This window comes from Nomia melanderi, chromosome 2 (assembly GCF_051020985.1).
Source record: "Nomia melanderi isolate GNS246 chromosome 2, iyNomMela1, whole genome shotgun sequence".
Taxonomy (NCBI): Eukaryota; Metazoa; Arthropoda; class Insecta; order Hymenoptera; family Halictidae; genus Nomia; species Nomia melanderi.
The window spans coordinates 28,961,360-28,989,134 of record NC_135000.1 but is presented as its reverse complement, the minus strand read 5'-3'; the positions used below and the strand labels follow the sequence as shown (position 1 = coordinate 28,989,134).

Here is a 27,775-nt window from a genome sequence, read left to right as displayed (position 1 = left end):
ACGGCAAATCGATCTTCTCGATGGACGACCGACCACGCTTTTTCGTTTGTCTCGATTATACATGAAACGTAGGAGGATTATCACGATTTAGCAAACGGGGAGAACAATTTTCGTACGGCGCGCGGTTGCCGATCAATCGGCACACCCGCGCGAGATCATTCGAGGCGTGGAACGAACAAACACACGACGACACCGACACGAAAAGAGAGAGAGATAGGTGAACATACACATACACACACACACACATATATACACGGGCGACGTAAAATAAAATAAAATAAAAAAAACCGCTGCACCAACGACCACGTGTTATTCGCACCTCACGCGAACGGGGAAAGACGAATATTTCGGGCTTAAAAATATTTCGAACCGCGGGCGAGATCGAGGAGCGCCGCGAAGGGGCGGAAATCGCGGGGACGAGAGAGGAGAACGCGCGCGGGGGGAATCGAAGAGGAGTCTCGCAAAAGGAGAACACACGCGAAGCGAGGGAGGAGAAGAAAAAAAGAAAAAAAAACGGGAAAAATGAAAATAAAGTAACAGGCTGACGTTTAAAGAAGAAGGACGCGCGACCGCGTCGGGATCGGTGTCGAGCGAGCGACGTGCTGTCGAAGATGTTCTGTTTTTCTCCGTTCGGACGAAACGGAAGATTTCGCGGGACGATCGAATTTTCATACAATTTTCGTCGGACTTCGATCGAAATCGTCGACGACGACGACGCGACGCGCGTGCTCGCTCGACGTGTTTGTCCATCGAGACCGTCGCGGTCCCGCGTTCCGCGTGCAATAATACAGAATATAAATATAAATATAAATATATATAAATATATATATATATATAAACAATATATTAATATCATTATATACAACATTTTTACGACATATACGAATACGATTGTAGAGAAAGCAGGTGAGACAAGTTTTAGGGTAACATTACTTGTTGTTGTCTACCATAGCGTTGTAGTTATATACAAATTACGAAGATAGACGATTAATTATAGGCAGAAGCTGACGCGTGTGCGAGACAGAGAGAACGAGAGAGAGAGAGAGAGAGAGAGAGAGAGAGATAATAGAGAGAAAAATAGAGAGACAAAAGGAAAAGTATAAACAAAGAGAAACGAAGGGGAGAGAGACGGTACGAGAGAGACACAGTGTGAGTGTGAGCGTGTGAATGTTAAGAGACAGACGAAGGTTGAGGAACAATGAAAGAATGAAAGAGAGAGAGAGAGAGAGTGAGAGAGGGAATAAAATAAGCGAAATCGTCGAGCGTATATGTTACTATTAAACACGATATAGCGAATATATATATATTCACATATATATGTACTGTACATATACCTATGTGTATATATATAAATACTTCGAGGAAGCTAATTCAACTTGCAAGCAAAACCCAGCAGCATCAGCATCAGCATCAGCAGCGGCAGTTCAGCGAAAACAACCGAGAAAACCGGAAGGAAATCAATGGATTAACAATTATACAACAGGAAAAACAGACGAGTCTATACATATAAACTTATAATGAAACGTGTGTGCCTATGTGCGCACGTGCGTACGCGCGCGTACGTGCGGACACACTTCGACGAGCCCCGAGGAAAAAAATTCGACCCCGATCCTAGTCCTAGAACGACCCCGCCCCCTCGCAACCCCCGTTGTTCCTTTCTTCTAGCCGTTGAAACCCTTTCTCTACTAACCGATCTTTCTCCGCGTGTTTCTCTGACGATGAGCCACCTCGTCTCTCATTCTCTCTCTCTCTCTCTCACACTCTCTCTCACTTTCCCTCTCTCTCTCTCTCTGCATTTTTCTCTTTAACCCTTTCGCTCCAAAGAACGAGTATACAGGTGATGAGACAACTGGTTGCAATTGGGAGGATACACTAATTGAGACGCTCATCGGTGATGCTGGTGAACTTCCGAAATCTTTGGAATTTTATCGTTGGAGAGGTTTAATGGTTATCGAAGAATAAATTTCCGTGGAATTGGAAACTTCCTTCGATGCGGGGATTGCAATGATAAAAAACGGTTTTATTTCGGAGATACGTTATTTCGTGTATCGCAATGATACGTTTTGTAGCGTTTATGTTTGATTCTCCGTTCGAATGGGACGTTTCCGAAATGAATGTACACATAACGTCGGCTTCCCTGTATTTTATGGAGAATTAACCGATTCGATTGATGAGCGGCTCAGTTACAGCGTTGCGTATCTGGTAATATCGGACGCGATGATTCTGCGTGTTTTATTTTATGTATTCGGCGGCATCCGTCAACGACGCGCCTCCGCGCGGTTCGTATCGATTCGCGGGCGAAGTTCACAGAGATTACGTTTTGTTACGAGCATATGCTAGAGCGGAAGGGTTAAATTTCCCTCTCTCTCTCTCTCTCTCTCTCTCTCTCTCTCTCTGCATTTTTCTCTCTGCATCTATCTCTCTAAAATTCTGTCCGACTCTCTCTCCCCCTACATTCTTCACACGCACTTGCGCACATATCCATGACGCATTACCGTAGCCGTGTTGTGTAGGGAATGTCTTTAACGAATAAGATAAACGATTTCTCATGTTACATGTTATACGAAGAAAAAAAAAACCTTGCAGCAAAAAAAAAATACACAAAATAACTCGAGTACGAACACAAAAAAAAGCATACGCAAGAAAAAACGAAAAAAAAAGACGGGAAGAAGAAGAAGAAGACGAAACGGACGGAAGAAGACGGGGAAAAGGGAACCGATGTTACGCGACGAAAAGGGGGGCGAAACCGGAAGCCAGACGGAGGAACGAAACGAGAAACGGAAGACGAAAGGAACGAGACGAGTCTCTCTTCTCCGGTCAGTTGCAGGATCGCTCGAAAGTCGTCGGGATCGATCAAAAGACAATTTCACCGCGAACGCGCCGATTCGATGACAGCCGGAGTGCGACAAGATGGCAGCCGGAGACGCGAAGAGGGGGGAGAAAACGAGGTTCTGTTAAACGAACGCGTATCGTCGGTGGAAGAGTTTGTTGAACACAGGCCAAACGATAAAGAATATTGGGATGAACAAGAAGAGACACACACGGTAGATAGAGAGCGATACACAAGGGGTTGCAGGGGCGGGAGAAAATGGCGGCGAGACGAACGGGAACGGAAGTTCTCGGTTTTCCCGCGTTGGCGGTCCATTCTCGTGTTCATAGTTCCGGTAGTGTGTTCGGGGACTCCGACGCTTTCCCATCCTATTTCTTCCATCGACTATACGCTCTGTACAATTACAAATTGTTCGTGTTGACTTGTCGCTGGGCCGCGAGCGTTCCTGCGTTCGTCGCTGTCCGAACGAATCCACGATCAAGTTACTCCTGAACGTCTGTACGGTTGTTGAAATTATAAAGTTCAGTCGATTCGCGGATGGAACGATGAAAGCAGCTTCAAAGCTCGACACACTTTTTTGGGAGAAATTTGGGAGAAATCACCGTGATGGTTTTAGTGTTGCACCGGAGGTCTGAACCCTGGAAAGGCTGATGATTCTTAGTCCTAGTTGTACAATATTTGAACTGTTACTTCTGTGTAAGATATTTCAGAGATCATCTGTTCTTCGAGATTAACCGATCGAGTCCTGTTTTTGGGAAACATCGGAAAGACTTAAGCACTGATAGGGGTTCAAGGGATGCTAAGTACGACAGTGGTTTTTAATTTAATAGAAATGATCGAGAGTAATGACAATTAGGAAGAGAATTCGGTAGAATTCAAGTATCAGCTATCAGAAACAATCGAATCTCTGAACACTAGAACTACAAAGTCAAGCTGACCCTGATTCCTGATCTCTTTTTTTTATTATTATAAAATAAACAACACGATTCTCTGAGGAATCACCAAACAAATTGGTCCACCAACAATCAAATTGAATTGTAAATTAATAGAAACCTCGATAGACGAACTCTACGAGTTTCCTAGGGAAACTTCCGAGTCTTTGAAATTCAACCGTTGATACGAGATTCGAACAGCGCGGGACTCGAGCGGTTAATATTCAGGATTCTCGTATAATTTGCTATTCCGGAACACAAATGAGTTGCTCGGTCTTTCTAGGGTCGACGGGGGTTAACGAGGTGTTCGTTCGGATTCCGACGGTTCCATTCGAGTTGTAAAGACGCTCGCGGCCCACTGATCGTTATTATGGCTAACTAGCGTTATGATTATTGTTACTATTATTGCTACCGGTATGTGTGTACATGTATACATGTATAGCAGTTGTATGTATGTATGTATGTATGTACATATAGACACGTATGGTTTGGCAGCGGCGGCGTTCCTTTATTCGTGGCTCGATTTTCTTTTTCTCTGGTTTCAGCCCGCCACCCGTTTGCTGTGCCAGTGTCACCGATCAAACCTCCCCTCGTCGAAAGAAAAACGATCGTCCCCGAAAAACGCGATGGATATTCGGCCGGGCGGGTCGCCGGGTCGCGCTGTCGCGCTCTCGATCGTTCATCATCCCCCTGTCGCTGATCTGAAGTGCTGCGAGCTGTTCGGGGATCGTCGATCCGTCCCCCAGTTTCGATATTATTCGCCGGTACCGTTTAACCGGTTAACTGCGGAATTTCGTTTCAATGCTGCGACGCTTAATAGAATCAACCAATGACGAGCATACGCGCCGAACGCAGGACAAATATATTTAACATACATTAAAGCAAGGGATTAAAACGAGAAAGAATTGATTTCATTCGAAAGAATTAGCGTATTTCTGGTTTTTAATTGGAGCGTACGTTCGTCGATCGCAGTTAAACGGTTAAACACACGTAAGAACTTTCGATTCTATTAATTAACCCTTTGCGATCGAATGTCTCGATAGCGACTTCAAGCTTCGAAATTTCGAGTAATTTAATTACCGAAGTAATCGATACGCGCTTTCGTTTTTCACGATCGAGGACTTCAACGCGCAATTCAGTTTCCCATGGAAAGCGTTTCCAGTTTCAAAAATCCTCGTCGGCAAAGGGTTGATCCTGTTTCATTACGTTCCGAGTTCGAACGACTAGTCCTACGCGGGGACGGCGCTCGGTTCCAAGGAATTAGATTCGAGCGTCGAATTCGCGAGGAATTTTTTCCGACTGATCGGGTCACGTTCCCGGGATAAAGAGGAAAGAATGGTCACTCTGAATTCCGACGCGGTGCCGCGCCGTTCGTCCCTCGATCGATCGGCACTCGAGGGACCCGTTTATATTCGGAGCGGTCCTTTCGATGGCTTTCGAAGTATCTTATCGGCGAACCAATTATTCCCCGGTTCATTCGGGAATTAATTAAATCGTCGAGTGGCGTTTAACGGATCGGCCAGTCTCCGGCAGGTGTTCCTCGAGGTCGAGTACCTGATGAACACGAAACTGGATGAGCGCGATCGAAGCGTGCAGCGTGTGCCCTGAAAAAATAGAGAAAGGAAGACAGAAGGGTGGAAGAAGGGTGGAGACGAGGGGATGCGCGATCTTGCAACAATGCGTCGGATATACGGGTCAACGATGTTGCAGCGTTGCGGCCTGTTTTCCTTCTAATTTTGTCGGTTCTCCGTTGCGTTTTGTTTCCTTAGAAGTTATACTTCGACCGGGAGAGTCCTCACGGCACGGCGTAGATGGGAAAAGTCGGGCGGTGGGTTATCGATCATTAAGGAGCAGAAGATACATATATATGCATTATTCCGTACCAAGTACGGCTAGAGGCTACCGAGTAATTTAATATAGAATTATAAAACAGTCAACTGTATCGCGATTAACGGAGCACGAACGAAGAAAGGCCTGCATCGACCATGTTTCCTCCACACTTTTAACCCGATCCCCCGTTCCCTCCGAGAATCCCAATTTTTCCCCCCGTTATTCTAATATTCCTGCCTCCCTCTAACCCTCAACAAGAAACAAGACAACATACTGTAATCTATTGTAGATTGTTGTAGATAAATTATACGGTTTGACCGTACATTGTTACTTTTTGTCGACAATATAAAATACACAGATATATAAGTAACGTGTGTCATTCTTTGAATTCACCTATCCCTCGTTACCGGACTGGAACGTTTCTATCCGGGGCGGCTAATGAGAACGAGAGCTTCTTCGACGTTCGTTGAAATCACTTTTAATTCGTAGTCCGACAGAATATAAAAGACCGATACAGTTAAGCGTAACACGTTGAACAAATTTACCAGGTGTATCGGGTACCGCGAATCGACGCTTAGACACTAATTATGTACAGCTAGGATGACATTCATTTATTCCGGAGATCAGTGAGTAATCGATGGCATGCTCGGCGAACCAACCACGTCTATTATGTCTGCTTTCACTTCTGGCTCGGTTTTCGGTAGTAACGCTGGAGGTATCGTTAACGTCTGAAAAAACGAACGTTAGAGTAGCGTTCTTTTGTTTGTAAACGATGAAACTGGCTGTTGGATAGTTAGACCGTTACCTTCCCGGGAGCTAGAGCTTCGTATTGATGCCTCAATGATTGCAACTCGTAGTCGCACGTCGACAACGCGCTTCGCAGCTCGTAATGCAGGACGATATCACTTCTCAACTCGTTGAATTGTTGGCATATCTGCTCGGTGGGCGGTGGATTCAATTCTAGAAAGATGAAGACATTAGAATCTGGTTTAATGTGATTAAGATGAATTAACACATTCGCTATGAGCGCTTATTCCAATCCAATAAATCTTCTGAACACAATGTTAGAAAAATGAAATTGAAACTAGTCGAGTTCCTGAATATAATGTCATAGTTTATAATTTATAATGACAATATCTATAGGATTAATTTCATTTTCATTATGTAAAATACAGGATTACGGTCGTCACAAATGTGTGACGCTGGTAGCAAACGTGTTAGGGTAGAGCAATTGTGAATACCTAATCTCAGTTCATTGAGCATTTGTTCGATACCCTTCATCTTTTTCTGACCTAAGCTACTTGGCAACTTTATTCTTTGGGAGCGAAGCGACACGCCGCTATTTTTGAAGTCTGGGAACTTGATACCAGCCGACTCGACAGTCTGAAAGTGAGAAGACACGTTGAGCGTATGTCTCGAGTTTTCGTTCGCAAAGACAACAGGGAAATGATTTACGTGAGATGTATCAGTCTTATTTGGTCTGTTTCTGGAGGAAGCTGCGCTCTTCTTCGTAGGTTTTCTTTCATTCTTTCTTGGGTCAGCTTGATGATCAGCTGCTGTTATTAATTTCTGTAAATCCTGCGTTTTTCTGTCCCTTTCTTTCTTTCTTTGTTCAATCTTTCTTAACTCAGCCAGTAACATTTGCTCCTCTTCAACTTGTTCCGGTGTTCTTTCGAACAATTTTTTTAACTGCTCTTTCCTGCGCTTCTCATGTTCTGCATCAAATATATACACCTTATCAGTATGAGACTTTGCTTTCGTTAGAGCAGCGCACACTTGATAATACCTAAACATTAATGATAAATATGTGTAAACAGGTAATAAGAAACATAGGTGTGTGAACATGTAGAATGTATATTTGCCTCTCTTTCAAATCCTCCACAGATCTTGCAGGAAACTTGGTACGATCCCATCTGTCCTTGATTATTATAAACCTTAAATCGAATCTTCTACACAAATCGAATAGATGGTCAGTTTCTGCTCTGGTCCATCCATTTGTAACTAAATGTTGCACATATTCTGCGTTAGTGTATGTTGGAATAGGAACCTTTTTATTGAATTTGGCAAAAGGATATTCTTTCCCTGCATCTGCCACTCGTCTCCAATGATGGAAAACTGCACCGTCTGTTCTTGCAGGATTAGTGAAAGGTGTCCATTTCCATGGTCTAACCTTTTTCATACCAAGCTTAGCTCTGACCTGTTTGTATCCTTTCGCTGTATCCGTTGGAAACAACGGTGGTACGTCGTTGTTGTCTTTGCACAACAGTGCAAAAACCTCACGGTGCATACCCTCCGGTCGCTTAGGTACTTTGTATTCATATTTCTTCCGATTTTTCTTCTCACCTCCTATAATCGATTCCTTTGTGAGCTCACTGGTCGTGGGCACCTCAATGTCCAATATATCACGCACATCTGCCATTCTATCCAGTTTTGATAAACTTTAGACGTTCCCGATACGTTCAGAATAATTTTGAGGTTATGTGCAATACAGAATACTGAGTAAATACATTGTTATTTCCAATCCATCAGACAGAACACCTAAATCAGATGTGTCTAACTTACTCCCCTCACGCTAGTAACTCGGTAACAGCGTTCCCCACTATTTCTACTCGAAGAACCGCCTGAGGTTGTGTGTGTGACCAGTTCTATGCAATGTTCAACACAACAGGTAAAAGTAGGTATGGAAAGGGTAGCTTTTCATGAGAGGAGTGTCACTAGAGTGCCGGCAGGCACCGATTTAGACACCCCTGACCTAAATGTTTACAATGAAATACAGAAAACTCTGTCACTCAAAAATCTACTGCATCTTTGTGTACACATTATTAAAAATTAAAACCTCCCTACACCATATCGTAGTTGTTATTACATTAGACACTGGATATAATCTCATATATTCTACATGTAACAGAAAGTACAAGACATCACTCAAATTGGAATTAAATTAATTATCGAATAACTTCTAGCCAATCTTGTGTATTAATAACAATTAGCTCCGACAATATTAATTAATATTTAACTTGCGAAATATAGGTGACCAAATAAACATGTGGCGCCACATATGAGGAAACGACTGAACCACTATGATGATTTTTTGTATTCAATTCTGAAATACCGACATGCTAAAAATATCCTATGTTACTTAGTATATTAATTAACACCTGTTCGTGTTTTCAAAATTAGAATGTCGAGTGTACGTTTTCTCCAAGTTTTTTAACGAAATTTTAAAGTTACAAGCAATGCTTGTACATATCTTAAATCTGATGATCAATAATGAGTAGGCGCAAAAAATTGATTGACACGTAAAACGATACATCCGGACTTTGTTATTCTGTTGTTTTATATAATATTTCTCGATATCTATATCTTTCAGTAAAGAACTTTGCCTTTTGTTCTTTGATCATTTTTACCTGTCTCCCGCCCCCTATCGTTTCATTCTAAAACGCACGTCACGTATCGTACATGTGACAAAGCGATGTCAGTCGTATCGTTTACTGTACGCTGTGTCCTCTTACGGCACGTGGGAAAAATACAATCATATGTTACTGTACGATCTCTGTAGGTCACTATAACCTCAAAACATTGCATTATGCATAATCAATCTGTGAGTTGTAGCCTTTGAACGTAGTCTGTAGCATTAAGGCATTGTTACGGGATCGTTGTTCACGTCTTGTGATCGCCAAAATGGCAATTATGAAGATATTGCTACGACCAGACATCGCAAGGTTCACGAGTGTTAGAGTGAGTCATATTTCGTGTCATCATTGTTATGTTCGATTCTGGCTTCTGCACTTTAAGGTGGATCCGTCATGCATGCCTTCTTTTGTTTATGACTCGAATCTGTTGTTGACCTATTTTCAAGGAATCAGTATGAATACGTCAAAAAGAGAACGACAATCAAGAGCAATAATGTTCGTATACAGCATCTTTAGAACACTTTTCCATGCTTAATATAAGTCTTAGGAGTTTTTTGTTCGTTTTCATTGTAAGCCTGTTCTAAATGTATAAACTAACAATTCGAATTAATTGCCGATGTTCTATAGGTAAGAGTTATGAATGAAATTTCGCTTTTAATTCATTCAGAGTAGAGTACAGTTGATTCTCATTGTACAATAGTAAGAGGCAAATGATGAAAAGTTTATGTCACATTACATTATGAGCTGGTATAAAAATATACTGCATAGCTTTCGAGTCAAGTATATTTTTATATCCTGCTTCAAGGTCTGTCAGACAGTGCAAATGTCTTGCTCCAAAAATATGAGGTACTCATACAACACCAAAAATTGTCAATCATAATTTTAACATATACATGCACTATATAGCACATATATTTTGAAAAAAAAAAATACAAAAATACAAAAATGCATTTGAAAAAATATTTTTTAAACAATGTGTCTATGTCAGTTTTCGTTTTTATTTGCAGCATTTAAGCACACAGCCAAAATTTGGTTTATTATTTGACATTGATGGTGTTATAATACGTGGTAAAAATGTGTTGCCACCCGTACCAGAGGCCTTTAAGCGACTCCAAGGGAAAGATGGAAAGTTTCGTGTACCAACTGTCTTTGTCACCAACAGTGGAAACGCTCTACGTAGCCAGAGAGCAGCAGATCTTTCTAAATGGATAGGATTCGAAGTAAAGGAGTCCCAAGTGGTCATGGCTCATTCACCTTTAAGATTATTCCAACAGTATCATAATAAACGGGTTTTAATATCTGGCCAAGGCCCGATTAAAGAGATAGCTCAGGAACTGGGCTTTCATAATGCAATAACTATTCAAGAATTAGTAAAAAATTTTCCATCCTTAGATTATGTAAACATGGCAAAGAGAAATCCATTGTGTGGTCCAGTGGATCCAAATTTCCCTAGCATTGAGGGTATTGTATTGTTCAGTGAACCAATCTCTTGGGAAACTCCGTTGCAATTGATGGTAGACCTTTTAATGACAAATGGAATGCCAGCTGGCTTACCCAGCGAACTTCCTTATCCTCACATTCCAGTTTTGGCATGTAATATGGATTTGTTATGGGTATCTGAAGCACCAATTCCGAGATACGGTCATGGCGCCTTTATGTTATGTTTGGAATCACTGTATAAGAAAATTACAGGAAAAGACATGATATATTCTGCTCTAGTCGGAAAGCCTGGCGAAGTTACGTATTATCATGCGAATCATATACTCAGCGAGCATGCCAAAAGTATTGGAATAAATCGTAATGTTGATACAATATACGCTATCGGGTAAATAATCTTTCACCTGTGAGATACGAAATTGAAAGATCGAATGGATAATGCATATTCCGTATTTTCTTTTTCAGAGATAACATTAACACCGATATTTTCGGTGCAAACTTATACGATAAGTACTTGTCCCGCTGTAGAGCGGAAAACGTGTTGGCGCCTCAGAAACTACAGAAACTACTTGGTAGGGACGTAGAACCACCTAGCGCAGAAGCTTGTATCAGTATTTTAGTTGAAACCGGAGTCCATCAACGGGATTCGAAGTTTATAGCGGAACACTGTCCCAGAGATTTTCTGCCAGTCGACGACAGTCTATGTAAACCCGCATTCGTAGTGAAAGACGTTGGCGAAGCGATCAATCTTGCGTTTAAAGAAGAGAAATATGACTGAAACGATGTACATAGGATATACTTAGCCTTGGAGTGTTCACATCCTAATATCGATTAAGAAACAAAGAAACAGATAACAATGTAGATTAACTTTGCTAATGTAAGTATTATATAAATTTTTGTTTTGCAGTGTTCTGAAGCCATATAGTGAAATTGATAGGGGAAAGAAAGGCAGCGACAGATAGGCATGATATATATATATATATTATTATTCTTTCTTAAATCATTCTTGACACTTCTGTCTGCCTGTTATTGAAGAAAAGAATTATCACTGTAATCGAGTATGAGTAGGACACCAGATAAAACTAAAGAATAGTCTTTCAATTTATTTAGATGTACTCAGATTTGTATGTATATTTGTTTCGATAATTTACATTACGAGTATTGTACGTAGAAGGATATACAAATATGGTAACTGTATGTATATAGGCAATTTTTAGTTTAACTTTTATCATATTATAGATGAATCATTATATATTTAACAACTTTACCAACTTTCCTATTTAGAACATCTCTGTATCGACTTATAATTTTATCACGCCTTGACGATGATGGTCACGCTAAGTACCAATCCCTGTCAATAATTAGAAATGTATTACTGAAATGATGCTCGAGTGCATTTAATTGAGCACTTGATAATAATGCGAACTCTACGAAACAACGTTTCTATCGTTCGGTCAACGAAACTGCTGATGGGAACTGAATAATTAGTACCAAAAAAAAAAAACAAATATTTATAGTATAAAGTAACCCAATACCATTGACTAAATTGGTATCACCCCGTGGATTCGACCTTTTCAGATTCCATCGGTATCTAACTATGTACACGCGATTACGATCCATTGTTTTTAGCGTTCGTTGCCGAATACAGCTTTGTATATTAAACCTCATCTAGTCCCAGAAGACAATTTCCACTGCTGCCAGCGATCACGGAACACCTGTCGACGTGGAAGGTGTGGAACCGCAAACGGTCAGCCGCAGAAGCTTTCTTTGTGCTCGCAAACGGAACACCGGCATCGAATGAATCTACAACGAGCCGAACGGAAGGGGTTCATCATCGCCGAGAAAGTAGCGAGGCAATTATTCCGCCGGTTGCGCATCAAACAAAACCGTAACCAAAATTGAATACGCACATAGGCGACGCTTGATCCAGCCGCGCGACCTGGCTGGCAATATCCGCAGATGCACACAAAACTTATCCAAATGTCCGCCGAGACGAAGACTGACCACCACAAATAGAATCAAATTGACGACCGCTTACAGAGCTAGTCCATGACTCGTTTTAGTTTTAACAAGAACTAAAGAGAAAGGAAGAGGCTACAGTTGACGCTATTCGAGGTTCATGACTCTGAACTGAGTCCTTCGGTATTCGTTCAGATACTTTCCAACCATTCTAGCTACTTCTTTATTATTATAAGTTCTATATTATTTGAGCTACCATATGTAGTTCATTAATTAGTTGGCAATATTACAGAAGTATTAAAGTCTGTACTTTGACGTATAGAATGAGTTGGATAGCAACGACGACACAGTTTTCAGGAACTTGAAATAGGGTCAACTGTAAGAGAGAGAGAGATCGTTCTTCAAGAAACAGGGTTGCTGCAGCAGCATTGTAAAGGGGAGCGGCTCTGTGAAACTAGTAACGTCGTGAATAACGAAGGGCAATTACATGCAGTTACTTATACACGTGTAGAAGTGTTGCGAGGTTGAAAGCAATACGTAATATTGTACACACATACACACAGACACACACATACATTATATGTATTATATATTGTTTTTTTAGGTACAAGAAATTATTTTGTAGGAGTCTTGTCCGTAGAGTACCTGTGACTTTTATGGAGCAAATTAGAATCTATTTTAGTAAACTGTACCGCTCGTTCATTTGATCCTCCACTCCTCCGCCTGTGTCCTCTATGAAAACCACAGGCCGCGCCAAGGTATTTCCTTCGCTTTGTCTCTTTCTACATCCTCTGAACGCTTCCCGTGAGCGATCGTTGGAAATATCATCGTTGCCGAAAGATGTTACCGAACTCTAATCAATTTCAGTTCAACGGCACGCACATATCAGCGGAGAAGACGCGTACGAAAGACTCGGAACCGTTGTATCAGCGTTCCAAAGCGAATCTGTATACATAGTCTAGTCTAGTTGAACGGCGCGCGTATCATTCGCAGCACGCGTGGTCACGGATGGGCAAAATTCAATGACGAAGAGGAAACCAGCATAGGTGGACAAGAATTTTGCTCGTCTTGCAAACGAGACGATCGTTTCTTATTCCGCTGTATGAGCCGCTGATCAGCCAACACCGCAGAATGAAAAGTAGTGAAACTTGCAACAATATACATTGATTTTGAACATTTCTCTTTAAATGAAAGTATACTTAAAATCCATAAGATAGTATATACTTCAAGCGATCTTTATCATTGCAGCTTCTATCAAAGAAATTTATCTGATTTCCTAAGCTAAAGTCAGTTACATAGTTTGACGATGAAACTTGAAAGAGTGGAGTTGACCGATTTGCGGTTCATATTGTAAAGACAAAGTCTCGCTAGGTATTTAGTTTCTTCAAATATTCGAACGTTGAAAATAGTTCTATCGAGGCTGAACGATCGTGAACGTTCCGAAAGCCTCGAAAACTGTGCAAGCGTTGAATCTTTCTATAACTCAATTTCTTTTCAACGACGAAGCGAGGAGTGGTAGCAAAAGGCGCCAGCCAAGAACACGCGTTGCGCTTGATTTCTCGGCCCCCTCTGCCTGTCGCAGCAAGTTGTATTTGTAGAAACTAGAAGCAACGAAATACACGATATATTTTTCGCTAACGACCGCCGTTGTTCCATTTAACCGTGCGTGAACGTTTCAGAGAGAATCCCGCCGCAACCCTCCTGTACGTGTTCTTCGGCGTCATCCCCTATCCCGAAGCTCTCGGTGCCGATGAATCGGCGAACGAAGAGAAACGCGAGCAGAGCAGACGTTACCTTAGACGTTTTAATGACCCGCAAGAGGCTGAGTTGAAACTAATAACCGCTCCTTGTTAGGGCGGACCGCGCGCAGCGTCTGGGTCCCATGACCCCGCGAATCAAGCCGTCAATCGTTCGATCGGATAATTCAATTATAATCAGCTGGCCGGTGTGCCTGTCAGGAATGAATTTATATTTCCATTCAGTCCGTGGATTCTTTCCGTTTCGCTTAATCGTTCCTCGCCGATTCAAAAGGTACTTGTTGCTTAATTCAATTCATGGGGGACGCTTGAATGTCACCTCGCCGCTCCCGGCAAGTTTCCAGTTCTGATTGGGATCAAAAGATTGATTCGTCGGCGTCTTTCTTTTAAATCCCCTCATTGACGATCATCTGTTTCATATTCCCCGTTGTAGTTTCACTTGTTCGGCCCTCGATCTGGGACGGGTCGCACGGTTTCACTGGGAATACGTATTCTTCCCACGTGCAGCTTCTTTAGAAACAGGGTTTTACGTATAAAACACTGTTTAGTAGAAACTCGGTGGCGTCATCAAGATGTTATATTATCCTATACTCGCGTAATAATTCTATTAATTCTTGACACGTCGAATGCCGTGGGTCACCGGTGACCCTCAACCGTGATTACTATAGTTCACTCAGTTAAACTATGATTATTTGAAAAGATTTGTATATTATAAATAATGCTGCCATTCAGCTAAATGAACATACAATGATAATGCAATTCAATCGAATGATTTAATATTTTGCTCTATGAAGTCGTGCATTCAACGCGTTAATTAGCTAATCTTCATTTCCATTGAGTCTTATCTTCCACGTAGAAGGTATTATTAAATTTGTCAAGTAAACTCTTTTCAATTCTACTGTCCGTTGTGCATCGTAGAGACTTCAAGAAAGATCGATACGATTTTTAATTGATATCTTCGACCGAATAGATCGGAGGGCTATGAAAGGTCGAATCGAGTCTAATGAGAACCAAAATTCCAGGGACGGGTGAAAGGAGAATCTTATGTATTATAAATAATGTTGCCTAATGTGTCATTCAGCTAGATGAACATGCAATAATAATGCAATTCAATCGAATGATTTAATATTTTGCTCTATGAAATCGTGTATTCAACGTGTTAATTAGCAAATCTTCATTTCCATTGAGTCTCATCTTCCACGTAGAAGGTATTAGTAAATTTGTCAAGTAAACTCTTTCAATTCTACTGCCCGACACCGTTGTGCATCGTAGAGAGTCCAAGATCGATACGATTTTTAATTGATATCTTCGACCGAATAGATCGGAGGACTATGAAAGGTCGAATCGAGTCTAATGAGAAACGAAATTTCCAGGCACGGGTGAAAGGAGAATCTCGCGGACTTCTGGTGTGGCCCGAAGTGCAAGTCGTCCCTCGCGGAGACCGGTTCCTGCGCCAAGAAACACTGCCATATTTTTCTCGGTCATAAGGGGATCTAAAAATAGGAGTAACGATCGATTGATTTACAGCTGACGAATATAAAATAAAGTAGGCCGATCCCGTACACGATCGGCCGAGCATCGTTTCCGGCCGGCAAGAAATCTCGGCCGAGATTTCGGATTTTTCCGGCGGCGGTTACTCGGCCGAGCCTAAAACGGCCGGCTTGGTCGCACGTGAACCGTCACGCTTGCCGCACGATGGGCTCATTAATGGCCAGGTTATCGTAATTGACCTTATCGCCGCGGCGCTAATCAACATCGTGTTTTTGAACGTTACGTCACCGGGCAAGGATAATTTGAAGCGCAGGAGACGCGTGTCCCAGATCGCAGTTCGATTTTAATTAGACGTTTCAACGGATTTTCCAACGCGCCGCCTGTTGACGGGCTGTTTTTATTTAACGCGTTCTGTGCCATCGGGAATTTCACTTATGCTTCGCTGTTGAAGTGTGCTAATTCTTTCAAAATGAAATATTAAGTTGCATTCTTAATTCCAATTCTTTCAAAATGAAATATTAAGTTGTATTCTTAATTCCAATTCTTTCAAAATGAAATATTAAGTTGCATTCTTAATTCTAATTCTTTCAAAATGGAATATTAAGTTATATTCTTAATTCTAATTCTTTCAAAATGAAATATTAAGTTGTATTCTTAATTCCAATTCTTTCAAAATTCGAATGCTACTTAATATTTCATTTTGAAAGAATTAGAATTAAGAATACAACTTAATATTCCATTTTGAAAGAATTAGAATTAAGAATAGAACTTACTATTTCATTTTGAAAGAATTAGAATTAAGAATACAACTTAATATTCCATTTTGAAAGAATTAGAATTAAGAATACAACTTACTATTTCATTTTGAAAGAATTAGAATTAAGAATACAACTTAATATTCCATTTTGAAAGAATTAGAATTAAGAATACAACTTACTATTTCATTTTGAAAGAATTGGAAATAAGAATGCAACTTAATATTTCAATTCTTTCAAAATGAAATATTAAGTAGCATTCGAATTTCTGGTAGCTTTCATATATTTATCTTTATATTTTCACTGCTTTGTAACACTATCTAGCTCCAAATATTTTCTCACAAAATTTGGTACTTACCAGGAATGGTACAGTGGCACTCAACGCGTTAAGTTGTTTAATCCTCAGGAATCTTCGCTACTTTCCATTAAATAAGAGAACAAGTATAATCGCATCCAGTTCGCAGCAGCGTGTTACTAGATGTACCATTTACGTTAGAAAAATGACAACAGGTGAAATTACGGTATGTGGATCGCCCCGAAATGTCGATAATGGGAACGGCGCCAGTTTCTCAAACAGGTTGCGGTGTTATTAATCAGGCCCAACGACTGAAATCACTGACGCTACGTAAGCCTAAACCGGTTATCCATTTCTGTGTCATGATGCACGGGCCGCGTTGCAGCGAATCGCGGATGTCATTTCTAATTTGGAATTCAGGGCTCGTCGGTACATACAAAACGCGCGGATCTAGGTCGAACACCGCTAGTCCCCGGCTGATCATCGTTTTCCCGTGTGTTTGCGCAATCAAAACATTGCTTGAAATTAAGACCGTTATCCATGCTACATTACCAGCGGAAAGGAGGAAGAGACGAAGGAACGTGCATCTCACGCATCTCGTGTGCATTTCATTTTTTAGTTCACTGTTTCTACATCATTTGCACTACTGGCAAAGTGCGTTCAAGGAATTGACAAAGACCGAATTACCTATTTCTGTTAACCCTTTACACTCGAGAGGTGACTCAGTCACTTGATTTGACACAGTAAAACTATAGAATGTGATACTTAATGTTAAACTTCGTACAATGCCTCGATACGTGAAACATTGAAATAGCTTTGTTCAATGTACCGGCGATTTCCCTTCGAATTAGTCTCAAATATCTTCGCCTCATAAAGAAATATTAAACATTTCTAGTAAGACATCCGAGTGCAAAGGGTTAACTCAAGCACCCTCTGCATCCAACGGTTCTTCGCCGGAGGGCGGTGTATAGTAAAAAGTAAGAGTACCACGAAGGAAAGCGTGTCGCATCAGTGCCGCCGTGAATTGAAGCTCGCGGTGTAAGGACTGTTCACCCGTCGGCACGTGGACGTGAACAGGGTCATAGATAATTGACCCGCGAACGTTGGCTCCGCACGTAGAAACATTTCACTGTCGCCTTCTCCCATGGACGACGGCTCGCGGCCGGTGTGTGTTTACCGCGTGTACAACGATTCATTTGTCACACGCGACAAGCCACTGCATGATATCCGTCCGAATGAAAAGGCACTAATCGCGGGATCCCACGGACGCGACGTTATCGTTACACGCAATATGTACAACACCCGATACCGCCGGAACTCGCCGAGCTCGCCAGGTGTGTCTCTCGCGCACTCTAATGGTTCACGACCCCGAGGAGAGTCATCCGTCGCACGATAAATTAACATCGAGTGTTTCAGCATCCGTCGTAGCTGGCGTCCCTCTTTTTCCTCCTCTTCTCGTAGCACTCGACGGCCCTCTGCAGCTGCTCCAGGTACTCCTGGATGGTCTCCTCCCTGGAGAACTCCCTCGAGTCCGATCTGGACGAGAAGGACCTCTTCTGGACGAGCGCGGTGAGCATCAGCGTCACCACCGGCAGCGTCATCCCCAGCAGGAACGTCGGAGTCATGATGTTCTTCAAGCCGTGCTGCTTGAACCCCCGGTACAGCTCGTTCCAGATGCCCCCGCCTTCGTTCTCGTACTTACCCAACTTCCCGTAAAGGTGCGGCTTGATCTTACCGGTCTTCGCTATGTAGTTGTAATAGTAGGGGTCGTACGACTGGGCGTACAGCTGAGAGTAGTAGACGTCCTTGGTGTTCGGGGGATGATCAGCCTCGGGGAAGAACGCGCTGGCGTCCTCGTAGGGCACCGGAGGGTTGCTCAAAGCTGGCGGACCGTGGCTGTAGCCTGGTGGCTTCGTGTAGATCACCTCCACTGGAGGGACCTTCGGCTTGAACGGACCTGGGGTGGCAACGATCAACTATTAGTGAACTGGTTATCGATCCTGAGAATCCTAACTCAGGAGTTAAGTACTATTCTGAGGAACAGAGCTTCGTTTACGGCTTCCAAGGTAACTATTAAACGAGAAAGTTGACAAGTCGACTATCGGCATTTCACTTTCGGTGTCTCTACAGGGTAATAAACGAGAGGTGATCTTACAGAAACTGCCGATAATTACTGCTACGGAAACCCTAATCACCTGTGAAAGACATTCCGAGGCGCGAATCTCTCAAGAGTTCCAGGATTAACAAATCACGCTGCAACTAGATCCGCGGAGATCGCGTGATATCATCATTGTATAATGCTTCTCAGCCTCTCACGTTCGTTAGCGCGATTCATTGAACCCGCTTACGAAACACGCAGCTTCCTACCGGCTGCAGAAGACGCTCTCGACGCGACAGGTAGGAACCTCACCTGGAGCCGGCCCATTGTAGAACCCGGGTCCTCCCCTGGACTGGACGTAGGGGAAAGGCCTGCCGTGTATTCTTCTCACGCGTTGATGCCAGCCGGGCGGATAGAAGATATCGTTCCGCGGCTGTATCTGCGGATAAGGCATCTGCAGAGCCGGTTGCGGCAGAGGTGTGCCAACCGCGACAGGTGAACGAGGATCCTGCGAGTTCGCAGGCAGGCCATTGTACACCGCGTCGTTGAACTGCTGCCTCTGGCTAACGGGAAACCCGTACAGCGACTGGCGTTGTTGCATAAGTTGCGCCGTCAGGTGTTGATTAACCGGAGAAGACAGCCCGGCGGGTTGCTGATTAACCTGGGAAGCCATCGGCAACGTCTGCCGCGCTAATTGCTGCTGACTCGCCGGCGGCACCGTTTGCTGGCCGGGTTCCTCCTGGGAGAGGCCGCTCTGAGGAGCCACCGCGTTCTGCAGGTAGCTGTCCAAGGACAGGCGAGACTCCTCCGGAGTCTTGGAGTTCAGGAACGTGTTCAAGGCCGCCTGCACCGGGCTGGCAGTGTCGCTTCCGTGATTGTACGCGCTGGAGGACAGTTGGCGAGACGTTTGAACCACCTCCGGCTGATCGGTGATGGTCTGCGGCTGCCACGGGTACTCTAGGTCGGTCTGACCGCTCGAATAGTCGGTGATAGAGGTTTTTGCTTCCAGGTTCGTCGACGCGTTCTTCGCATCGAGGATCGGGTACAGCTTCTGCGAGCGGAGCTCCGGAACGATCGTCGTCAGGTTCGACGCGGTTTCTTGCTGCCTTGCGGTTCTCTGGGAAAAACGCGACTCCTCGGCGGTGTACTCGGTGTTCTCCGTCAGCGGGTTACCCTCGAAGTTCAATTGACCGTTCGACAACCCCACCGCGAGGAGCAGCAACGCCGTCGCGGGCCTCATGGCTCTGGAAGCAACGGTACAGGCACGGTCACACCTCCGAGGTTTTTGTTTACACGCGGAATTGGGTTGAACGAGCCGTAGAAAGTCCGGCGAGCTAATATTTGCCTACGCGCGCAGCATCGGGAGAACTCGGGGCCGAGTTTCACGTGGAACTGAGTGGACGCTGGCTGCGTTAATTGCTATTTCGCGGATGATTCTCATAATTAGAACGACTCTCGAGCGGCCAGAGCTACGCCTCGACGCATTTCTTGCATCGTTCCACTTACATCGGCCGTCGACTGGGTGGGGAACGGAAGCGTGGCTATGCAGGAGCGTGGCCAGAGCTAAGTTTACCGACTCATTAGCATCGCCGGACGACATTGGCCGGCGGTTCTTGAAGAGGGACTTCGGAAGGGAAGTCAGTGTGCCAGGAGGTTGAGGGTTCTTGAATGATGCGACGCGGGTAATCGGACACTGAATCGAAATTGTCCTAGGGACGCTCTTTTAGGTTTGGATCACGAGGTCTGAGATTACTGGAGAAAGCTAAGGTAGCTTTCGATATGTAATACTTGGTGTTTAACACTAGAACTACCGTACGATATGACTGGTTTCGATTGTTTTGTTTAGCAATTGTTGATATCTTCGAAGCAATGAATATTCGAAATGAAAATAAATAGTTTCACTAGAGTACTATAATGAATGTCTGAAGAAACTGGAAATAATCTATTGTTACAATTTTTATAGGAATTGCATATCAATCGTTTTGAATCCGCGATAGTTCTAGTGCTAAGGTCGAGTTGATCAATTAAAATCTGTTTCAAAAATAGCTTACGAGATGATGAAACGAGAAATACAGTAGATAACTTGATTAATTGCATATTAATCGTATTAAATGCTCGGTAGTTCTAGTGTTAATTCTTGACACACATACTTTGATACTTTTTATTTCGATAGACAGCGAGGACACACCTGGATATGTTTCATCTATAATTCATCTACAATTTATCTACATTCTGCTGATAAATTCTCCTGCCTCATCTATCCCTGAATAATTATTGCACCTGCTTGGAAGGACGGTAAATTACTAGCAGCCTAGGAAAAAAGAAAATACGAACTACTTCGAATCCAATGCACGGTATGCAAAAGGCCTTTGAATATCTGGTCGTAAACGCGGTGTGCGCCGGTCAGTGTACCCATGAATCGAGAGGCGTCGCTCGAAGAGCCGCGTAACACTTTCTTCGGTCAAGGTGAACGCAGTTACACTAACACGGAAACTCCATCAATGGTCCCCCAATAGAAAAAGGCGCTGGTCGCCGCGCCGGTGCATTCGGGTCGTTTCCTCCCGGATACGCGACGGGAGAGGACCGTAAGAATATTCCATTGTTGCGGATACCGGCCACGCTGCTGTGCATCTTTCGCAGAAGATTATAAATAAATCATTCTGCCATTTGCGTTTCTCGTCGCGGGTAAAGCGATGCGCGGAATTATGGAACGATGCGCTAGGAGAAGTGCATTGAACCGCTTTACACGACTCGTGTTCTTATCAATTGGCTACGGGAATTTTTGGGTTTCCTTTGTTTTCTGATAACGAGTATAATTAATATTGTAGATTATAGAGTTACGAGTATTGAAAGTCAAAATGATCCATTTCTTTGGAAATGATTGGATATATGAGGAATTATTGAATATATTGATTTAGTTACAGCCAAGTTGGAATATAAACTAATTAGTTGAGTTAAAATGATCCGTTTCTTTGGAAATGATTGGATATCTAAGGAATTATTGAATATATTGATTCAGTTACAGCCAAGTTGGAACATAAAATGATTAGTTGAGTCAAAATGATCCATTTCTGTGGAAATGATTGGATATCTAAGGAATTATTGAAACTAATTAGTTGAGTCAAAATGATCCACTTCTTTGGAAATGATTGGATATCTAAGGAATTATTGAATATATCGATTCAGTTATAGCCAAATTAGAATATAAACTAATTAGAAGTCGATTTTACTGCTAGCTAGTTCTGTTAAATAATATAGTAAGCCGATTACACGTACCTACGTTTGGAAACTCGTTGGAAATCACAATGCGCGTTCGATGTAAGAAAGTAAGTGAAGAGGAGAAAATGTTCTGATCATTAGCGGTAATAGCAGCTCGATTCATTGGCTCTTTCTCGAATAGACCAAAGAACCACGCGCATTTCCAGTCGAAAGTCCTTCGGAATTCTTTGGAAGCACGTAATTCGACGAAACGTCGAGGAGAAAAGTATCGGAGCCATTAAAAGGCTGGAAAAAGTCGTCCGGAGAGAGTGGATCTGTTTAAAACTCGGCCCACGTGCGCGATACTCATCGAGCGCGAGTTCAGGGCCACCGTGAATAGAAACATTCTTGTCGGTTTCTCGTTGGTATGCAAATTCATGGAGAAACACGCGGAACCGCCCACGACTTTCGCAGAGGTCGACTTAGATCAATTTCAAAATGGATTTCAATCGATTTAAAGCGTTGCAAATTGCTCCCGCGTAATTGTGGGATCTTTAGATCGCTTAAACGATGGCCCCTCATTCTCGCGACATTTCAGACATACATGACGCGAATCCAAAAGAAAATTCAAGAACCACGTGTTCTTTTCGGCAATTCAAATATTTCGTTTAATAGATGTTCAAAGCTATCCAAGCTTTGGATACAACGCTGGATTCATGGAACGAGGAAATCTGATTCATATCGAATTTTATAAACAGTGTTCGCACCGATTTTGATGTCTACTTTTAAATCTAACATTAGAACTACCGAAATACTTTATGAAACTTCTCTATAGAAACTTGCTTGCATCTATTGAGAATTGATTCATGACTCAATCTGCATATTGCCAAATCAATTTGTTTAATAGCTCCCAGAGAAGCATCTGTTATTTTTTTAACAATCGCGAGAAATCTGGAATGTAGTTCTAGTGTTAATTTCGAGGATCCAAATGAGTATCAATTTTGATAGAGCAAACCGTACAGTGAACGTCCATAAGTCTAGCGTGAAATCAGTTTAAAAGTTGTTCGAGGTCCGCTTCTCCATCTGCGTTGTTAATCATCCTTCATTATCATCGTACAACGAACTTCAACAGTCTTTCACGTTCCAGATACGAGCATTTCACCGATTCGCGTAAAACCGTTGACAAAGAGCCGCCCGGCGGATGTGGCCCATCGAAGAGGAGACTTTCTAAAACCCGTTAATCCATTACCAATTCAACGATCGGCCGAAATTCGAAAAACGTTTCGGTTTCCGCCAGTCACCGGTACGTTGCGACACCGTTCGCGATTTTCGAATCGAAATCTCTCTGCGAGATCCCGGCTAGATAGCCATTCAAATGCCTCGCGTTCCGGCGATGGGTTCGGCGCGGCCGGATGATCGTTCATCGGAACAGCCGAGGAAAGAAAGAAGGAAGGAAACAGGAGCGGCAATTACCAAACAACAACACCGTGGCGGCGTGTAACGAATGCATAAATCCCGAGGAAGAAAAAAGAAAAAATAGCGACACCGAGACGGAATGGAGATTTAATTGCCGCTTCCTACTCGACTCGGTTGAATTTTCTAGAACCGGGCCAGCGCGCGCCGGTCTCCGGAACATCGACGGCAGTTTATCGGCAACACGATTAGCGTGCAATAAAACTCGGAACAATAATAAACGCGAGTTACTCTAATCATTACGGGAGAGCGAGCTCTTAGATGCACGGCGTTAATCTGATTAGATCGCGGCGCTTCGATACCAGGTTTACTGGCGTCTATTATACAGTTTATCCTGTTGGCCATGGAAAACACGATGTTAAGTGCATTTAGAAATTTAGGATTCAAAAGTAGGCAACTAGGAGACACGGTGGTGCATTTGCATTGTGCATGCGTGTTATCATTTATGTTTATAACCGTGTCGCTATCGATTACCATTCGCTAATTAACGTTTATAAAATTCAACGTGAATCAAATTAACATGTTCCATGTGTCTAGTATCAACGAACGTATTTATGGTGTTAAAGATTAGAGAACTAGTCTAACTATTGACACTTTTGTCAAATAATTTACTAGTTTATATCTATAGCCATGTCGTCATCGATTACCATTCGCTAATTAACGTTTATAAAATTCAACGTGAGTCAAATTAACATGTTCCTTGAACTTAGTGTCAACGAACGCATTTATGGCTTTAGAAATTGGAGAACTAGTATAATTATTGACTCGTTCGTAAAATAATTTACCAATTTATATCTATAACCACGTCATTATCAATTACCATTCGCTAATTAATATTTATAAAATTCAACGTGCGTCAAATTAACATGTTCCTTGAACCTAGTGTCAACGAACGCGTTTATGACTTTAGAAATTGGAGAATTTATATTTGCAACCATGCTATTATGAATTATCATTCACCAATCAATGTTTATGAAATTCAACGTGCCTCAAATTATCATGTTCCATGAGCCTACTGTCAACGAACGCATTTATGGTTTCAAAGATTGGAGAACTGGTCTAGTTTACTCACTTCCAGGTGTCTTCCCTGAAGTGGATCGAGCACCGATGTCCAGCACGCGATTTAATCGCGATTTAACGTGCACGAATCAACGATGAACGACACGGAAGAGAGGACCGTCCATCGGTCCGACTGGAACCAGGAATACTGAAGATCCACGGATGATGAGAAAGGCATTCGCTTCGAGTGCTCCCTACCTTCCCCTGGATCGCGGAGCCGGTTCCGCGCGATCGTTACCTGCTCGAAATCGCTCCGGTGACTGATTCCGATCCTTCGATCACCCCGAGGAATTCGCGGGGACATTTTCAAAACCTTTTCAACCCTTGCACGTCGATCTTGAAACCTGCGTGAGACCTGATTGTCAAAGAAATATTTTACAGTCACTAACACGTTGAACGCCGCACGATTTCATAGAGCAAAATACACAAAATGGAAAAACAAATATTAAATCATTTGACTGAATTGGATTATTATCATTTCACGTTCATCAAACTGAATGTCACCGCAATGGGTAGCATTATTTATAATATAAAAGTGTTTGCGAATAATCATCGTTTAATTGAGTGAATTACAGTAATTCGATTCGCTTGGGGGTCACCGGTGACCCCCATGACATTCAATGTGCTACCAACACGTTTTTCGTCATTTAGTAAAATCGTGCTGCATTCGACGCGTTAATTATATATTTCTTTTATTACCCGTTTAGAAATGGAGCAACGGAACGCGCTATGTACAATGTTCCCATCTAAAAACAGAAAAGCGTCGTTCCGTTTCTGAAACGAAAGAAGCGCAACCGCGTCGTTTGCCACTTTTCCAGCGGGTTTTTGCGAAGACCCGTGGCACTCGGACGGTTAACGATGAAGCCTGAATCGGTGGCAGAGCATTCGATCGCCGAAGTGTCGGAGAAAGCATAGATTGACCGTTCCTCGGCGATTCCGTCGCGTGAATCACTTTTTCCGCGGTCGTTCGTCCGTGAACAAGTCGAGTTCCAAAGAACTGCAAACCGTGGGATTGGAATAATGACGGGTCTAGCGAGAAGCACGCTTCTTCCTGCCCTTCTCACGTCGGTTACGAGGAAATGAATGACTCGTCTCCCATGGGATGTTTTCCTTCGGCCGATTGCCATTTCCTCGGCCCACCCACGGCGCGACGTCATCCGAGCATCAAGCCGTTGCATCATCACGCATCTACGCGTGAATTTTCGTCCGACGTTTCTCCTTTCTCGTTGAAGTATCGCCTCCATTCTACGTCGTGTGAATATTATTATGATAATTTTAAATTTTAATATAACACTCCTTTTCTGTTACATTTCGTACGCATACTTTAACTCAACCCCAATTACAATTTCCAGGTCAATTACCAGAAACAACCTGCTGCGTTTCATCTTCAAGCAACTTTACGGCGTGATAAAAATGACGATATTAACGATCTTCGAAAAAGCGTGATAATTAACGGCGTATGTGGGTCAGGCTAGAAGGTATCGACGGTCCCGACGTAACCGCGATATGGTGGTCATCGGAAGATTTCTGTCCGAGAAACAAGAGTGAATCGAACGGTATTTTAAGCATTTTGTTTCCGCTGGCTTTCGATCTGTCCCTCCCAGCGATGACATTGTCGAGTGAGTCCTCTGAACTGATGATATTATATAGCTTACTCCACTTACCTCCTATTCTACATTGAACTTTTTGCTTGGAAAAATCGGTGGTTTCGTTTGCAGATCCTACAGACTCGACTTGAGACGAACGAGAAGAGAAGCAGAGTTAAATCATCGTTATCAAAGCGAAGATAAGAAATCAATTTAACGTTGGAACTACTAAGTACTTAATGGCTTCATCAAATTTCTTTATAGAAACTGCAAGCGTTCATTAGAATTTCAAGTAGCCTACATTTCAGATTGGGTATCGCTGAATTGGCGTCTTTAATCATTTTTCAAAGCAGCTGTACCCTTTCAGTAATTGTAAAAGAAATTAGGAATGGACAATTATGCACTCACCTGGTATCTAATGAAGTACATTAACGATGTGACGAAAATGCGTTTTATCGCACGAGAGGAAACGATAAATAACAGATCGTCATCGAGTGCCGTGTCCGCAAAAAGGAACAGGAAAGAAAGGTTTCCGATCGAAGAGACACGTTAGACGCGGTTCTTTTTCTCGCCGGATGATTACCATCGGAGAACATACAGAGTTACTGCACGATCTAGAATTATGATAATCGTGTTGTATAAACCGGTCTGTTTTATTTGTGGCATCAGATAAACGCTGAAAGCAAACGCTTGACTCGCAACCGCGTCTGGACAGTTTGAACTGGTGGACGTAAAGGAGCACAAGCACATGTATCAATGCAAACATTTGAAACGCCTAGTGTATAGTTAACATACTGTTAATAATACATTACTGACAAACTTTACTATTAAGAAAACATCGTTGCCTAAACATCATTCCGACGACTAAAAATAGGAATAACTGCAACAAGTGTCTGCAATCAGCATTAGAACTAACTTTTCCTAAACTTATACTAAACTTCTTTAGTTACCATACTGTTAATAATACGTTACTGACAAACTTTACTATTAAAAAAGCATCGTTGTATAACATCATTCCAACGACTAAAAATAGGAATAACTGCAACGAGTGTCTGCAATCAGCATTACAACTAATTTTTCCTAAACTTATACTAAACTTCTTCAGTTCAAAATTCTATATAAGTTTAGTATAATTCCTATAAACTTATATAGCCGCGAGTATAAAATTTTCATTGATACTTTAACTTACTGTCGAACACTGTCGAATTCGGCTGACATTATTTTTTTCCAGAAACTTGGACAAATTTTTCTGATGTATCGAACAAACCGAATTTTGTTGGATATATAAGATAAGAAAAATAGTGAAGCAACCATTAAAAAAATAGTTTCAAGTACATGAGGGTTTTGATTCCGTAGCAGAAAGCATTAAAGCACCTGTATCCCCATATCTGCAAAAGAAGAAATCAAGAATGAGTTTCGTTGTTTGTTAGACTTCCAGTATTCCAAATAACAGTGTAACTACCGTAATTAAGATACTCCGACCTCGAAGATCCTTCCAGGAAATCGAGGCTCCTCCGAGTGCAACCGAGTGCATCGAAAAGCCCTGCGGATCGTCCGACTCGCGCACCGATTGACCCTGCTGGAAGAAGACAATAGGAGGGGTGATCCACGGAGCACGCTCCTCCTCATCCTCCCGGTGCCATCAGCATTGCGGCGGCCCTG

General features: G+C 42.6%; 3 protein-coding genes across 7 annotated transcripts; 1 reads left to right on the top strand and 2 right to left on the bottom strand.

Moving 5' to 3' along the window:
• Nucleotides 1-5,811: 5,811 nt before the first annotated feature.
• DMAP1 (DNA methyltransferase 1 associated protein 1) lies at nucleotides 5,812-8,280 on the bottom strand. Of its 2 annotated transcripts, XM_031988833.2 has the most exons (5): nucleotides 7,455-8,274; nucleotides 7,048-7,378; nucleotides 6,834-6,975; nucleotides 6,398-6,552; nucleotides 5,812-6,320 (listed from the first exon to the last, which is right to left on the bottom strand). In XM_031988833.2, the coding sequence occupies exons 1-5, from the start codon at nucleotides 8,009-8,011 to the stop codon at nucleotides 6,216-6,218; spliced, it is 1,290 nt and encodes a 429-aa protein (XP_031844693.1). In that variant the 5' UTR covers nucleotides 8,012-8,274; the 3' UTR covers nucleotides 5,812-6,215. The 2 variants fall into 2 exon arrangements, with proteins under 2 accessions (XP_031844693.1, XP_031844692.1); XM_031988832.2 differs by having other exon boundaries at nucleotides 6,834-7,378; nucleotides 7,455-8,280.
• A 751-nt stretch (nucleotides 8,281-9,031) lies between these two features.
• On the top strand, nucleotides 9,032-13,092 carry LOC116434246 (haloacid dehalogenase-like hydrolase domain-containing 5). 2 transcript variants are annotated; one of them, XR_012998101.1, is made up of 4 exons: nucleotides 9,032-9,330; nucleotides 10,013-10,830; nucleotides 10,908-12,924; nucleotides 13,006-13,092. XR_012998101.1 is itself a non-coding variant. In XM_076365158.1 (3 exons), the coding sequence occupies exons 1-3, from the start codon at nucleotides 9,274-9,276 to the stop codon at nucleotides 11,218-11,220; spliced, it is 1,188 nt and encodes a 395-aa protein (XP_076221273.1). In that variant the 5' UTR covers nucleotides 9,032-9,273; the 3' UTR covers nucleotides 11,221-13,092. The 2 variants fall into 2 exon arrangements, 1 of the variants encoding a protein (XP_076221273.1); XM_076365158.1 differs by having other exon boundaries at nucleotides 10,908-13,092.
• On the bottom strand, nucleotides 11,336-27,420 carry LOC116432251 (uncharacterized). 3 transcript variants are annotated; one of them, XR_004236092.2, is made up of 6 exons: nucleotides 27,303-27,420; nucleotides 26,522-26,727; nucleotides 24,541-24,871; nucleotides 19,110-20,041; nucleotides 16,763-18,656; nucleotides 11,336-15,651 (listed from the first exon to the last, which is right to left on the bottom strand). XR_004236092.2 is itself a non-coding variant. In XM_031988841.2 (6 exons), the coding sequence occupies exons 5-6, from the start codon at nucleotides 20,035-20,037 to the stop codon at nucleotides 18,112-18,114; spliced, it is 1,473 nt and encodes a 490-aa protein (XP_031844701.2). In that variant the 5' UTR covers nucleotides 20,038-20,041; nucleotides 24,541-24,871; nucleotides 25,227-25,273; nucleotides 26,522-26,727; nucleotides 27,303-27,420; the 3' UTR covers nucleotides 16,602-18,111. The 3 variants fall into 3 exon arrangements, 2 of the variants coding, with proteins under 2 accessions (XP_031844701.2, XP_031844700.2); XM_031988841.2 differs by lacking the exon at nucleotides 11,336-15,651 and adding an exon at nucleotides 25,227-25,273 and having other exon boundaries at nucleotides 16,602-18,656; XM_031988840.2 differs by lacking the exon at nucleotides 11,336-15,651 and having other exon boundaries at nucleotides 16,602-18,656.
• Between the last annotated feature and the right edge of the window lie 355 nt (nucleotides 27,421-27,775).

What these genes read in the sequence shown, in the direction of transcription:
- DMAP1 (XM_031988832.2), bottom strand. Translation starts at nt 8,011, where the DNA reads ATGGCAGATGTGCGTGATATATTGGACATTGAGGTGCCCACGACCAGT. An exon ending in GTGGAGGATTTGAAAGAGAG is followed by an intron (nt 7,379 to 7,454) that starts GCAAATATACAT and finishes ATTAATGTTTAG; the next exon opens with GTATTATCAAGTGTGCGCTG. An exon ending in AAGCTCTAGCTCCCGGGAAG is followed by an intron (nt 6,321 to 6,397) that starts GTAACGGTCTAA and finishes TCGTTTTTTCAG; the next exon opens with ACGTTAACGATACCTCCAGC.
- LOC116434246 (XM_076365158.1), top strand. Translation starts at nt 9,274, where the DNA reads ATGGCAATTATGAAGATATTGCTACGACCAGACATCGCAAGGTTCACG. An exon ending in CAAGGTTCACGAGTGTTAGA is followed by an intron (nt 9,331 to 10,012) that starts GTGAGTCATATT and finishes TTTTATTTGCAG; the next exon opens with CATTTAAGCACACAGCCAAA. An exon ending in GATACAATATACGCTATCGG is followed by an intron (nt 10,831 to 10,907) that starts GTAAATAATCTT and finishes TTTCTTTTTCAG; the next exon opens with AGATAACATTAACACCGATA.
- LOC116432251 (XM_031988841.2), bottom strand. Translation starts at nt 20,037, where the DNA reads ATGAGGCCCGCGACGGCGTTGCTGCTCCTCGCGGTGGGGTTGTCGAAC. An exon ending in CTACAATGGGCCGGCTCCAG is followed by an intron (nt 18,657 to 19,109) that starts GTGAGGTTCCTA and finishes TTGCCACCCCAG; the next exon opens with GTCCGTTCAAGCCGAAGGTC.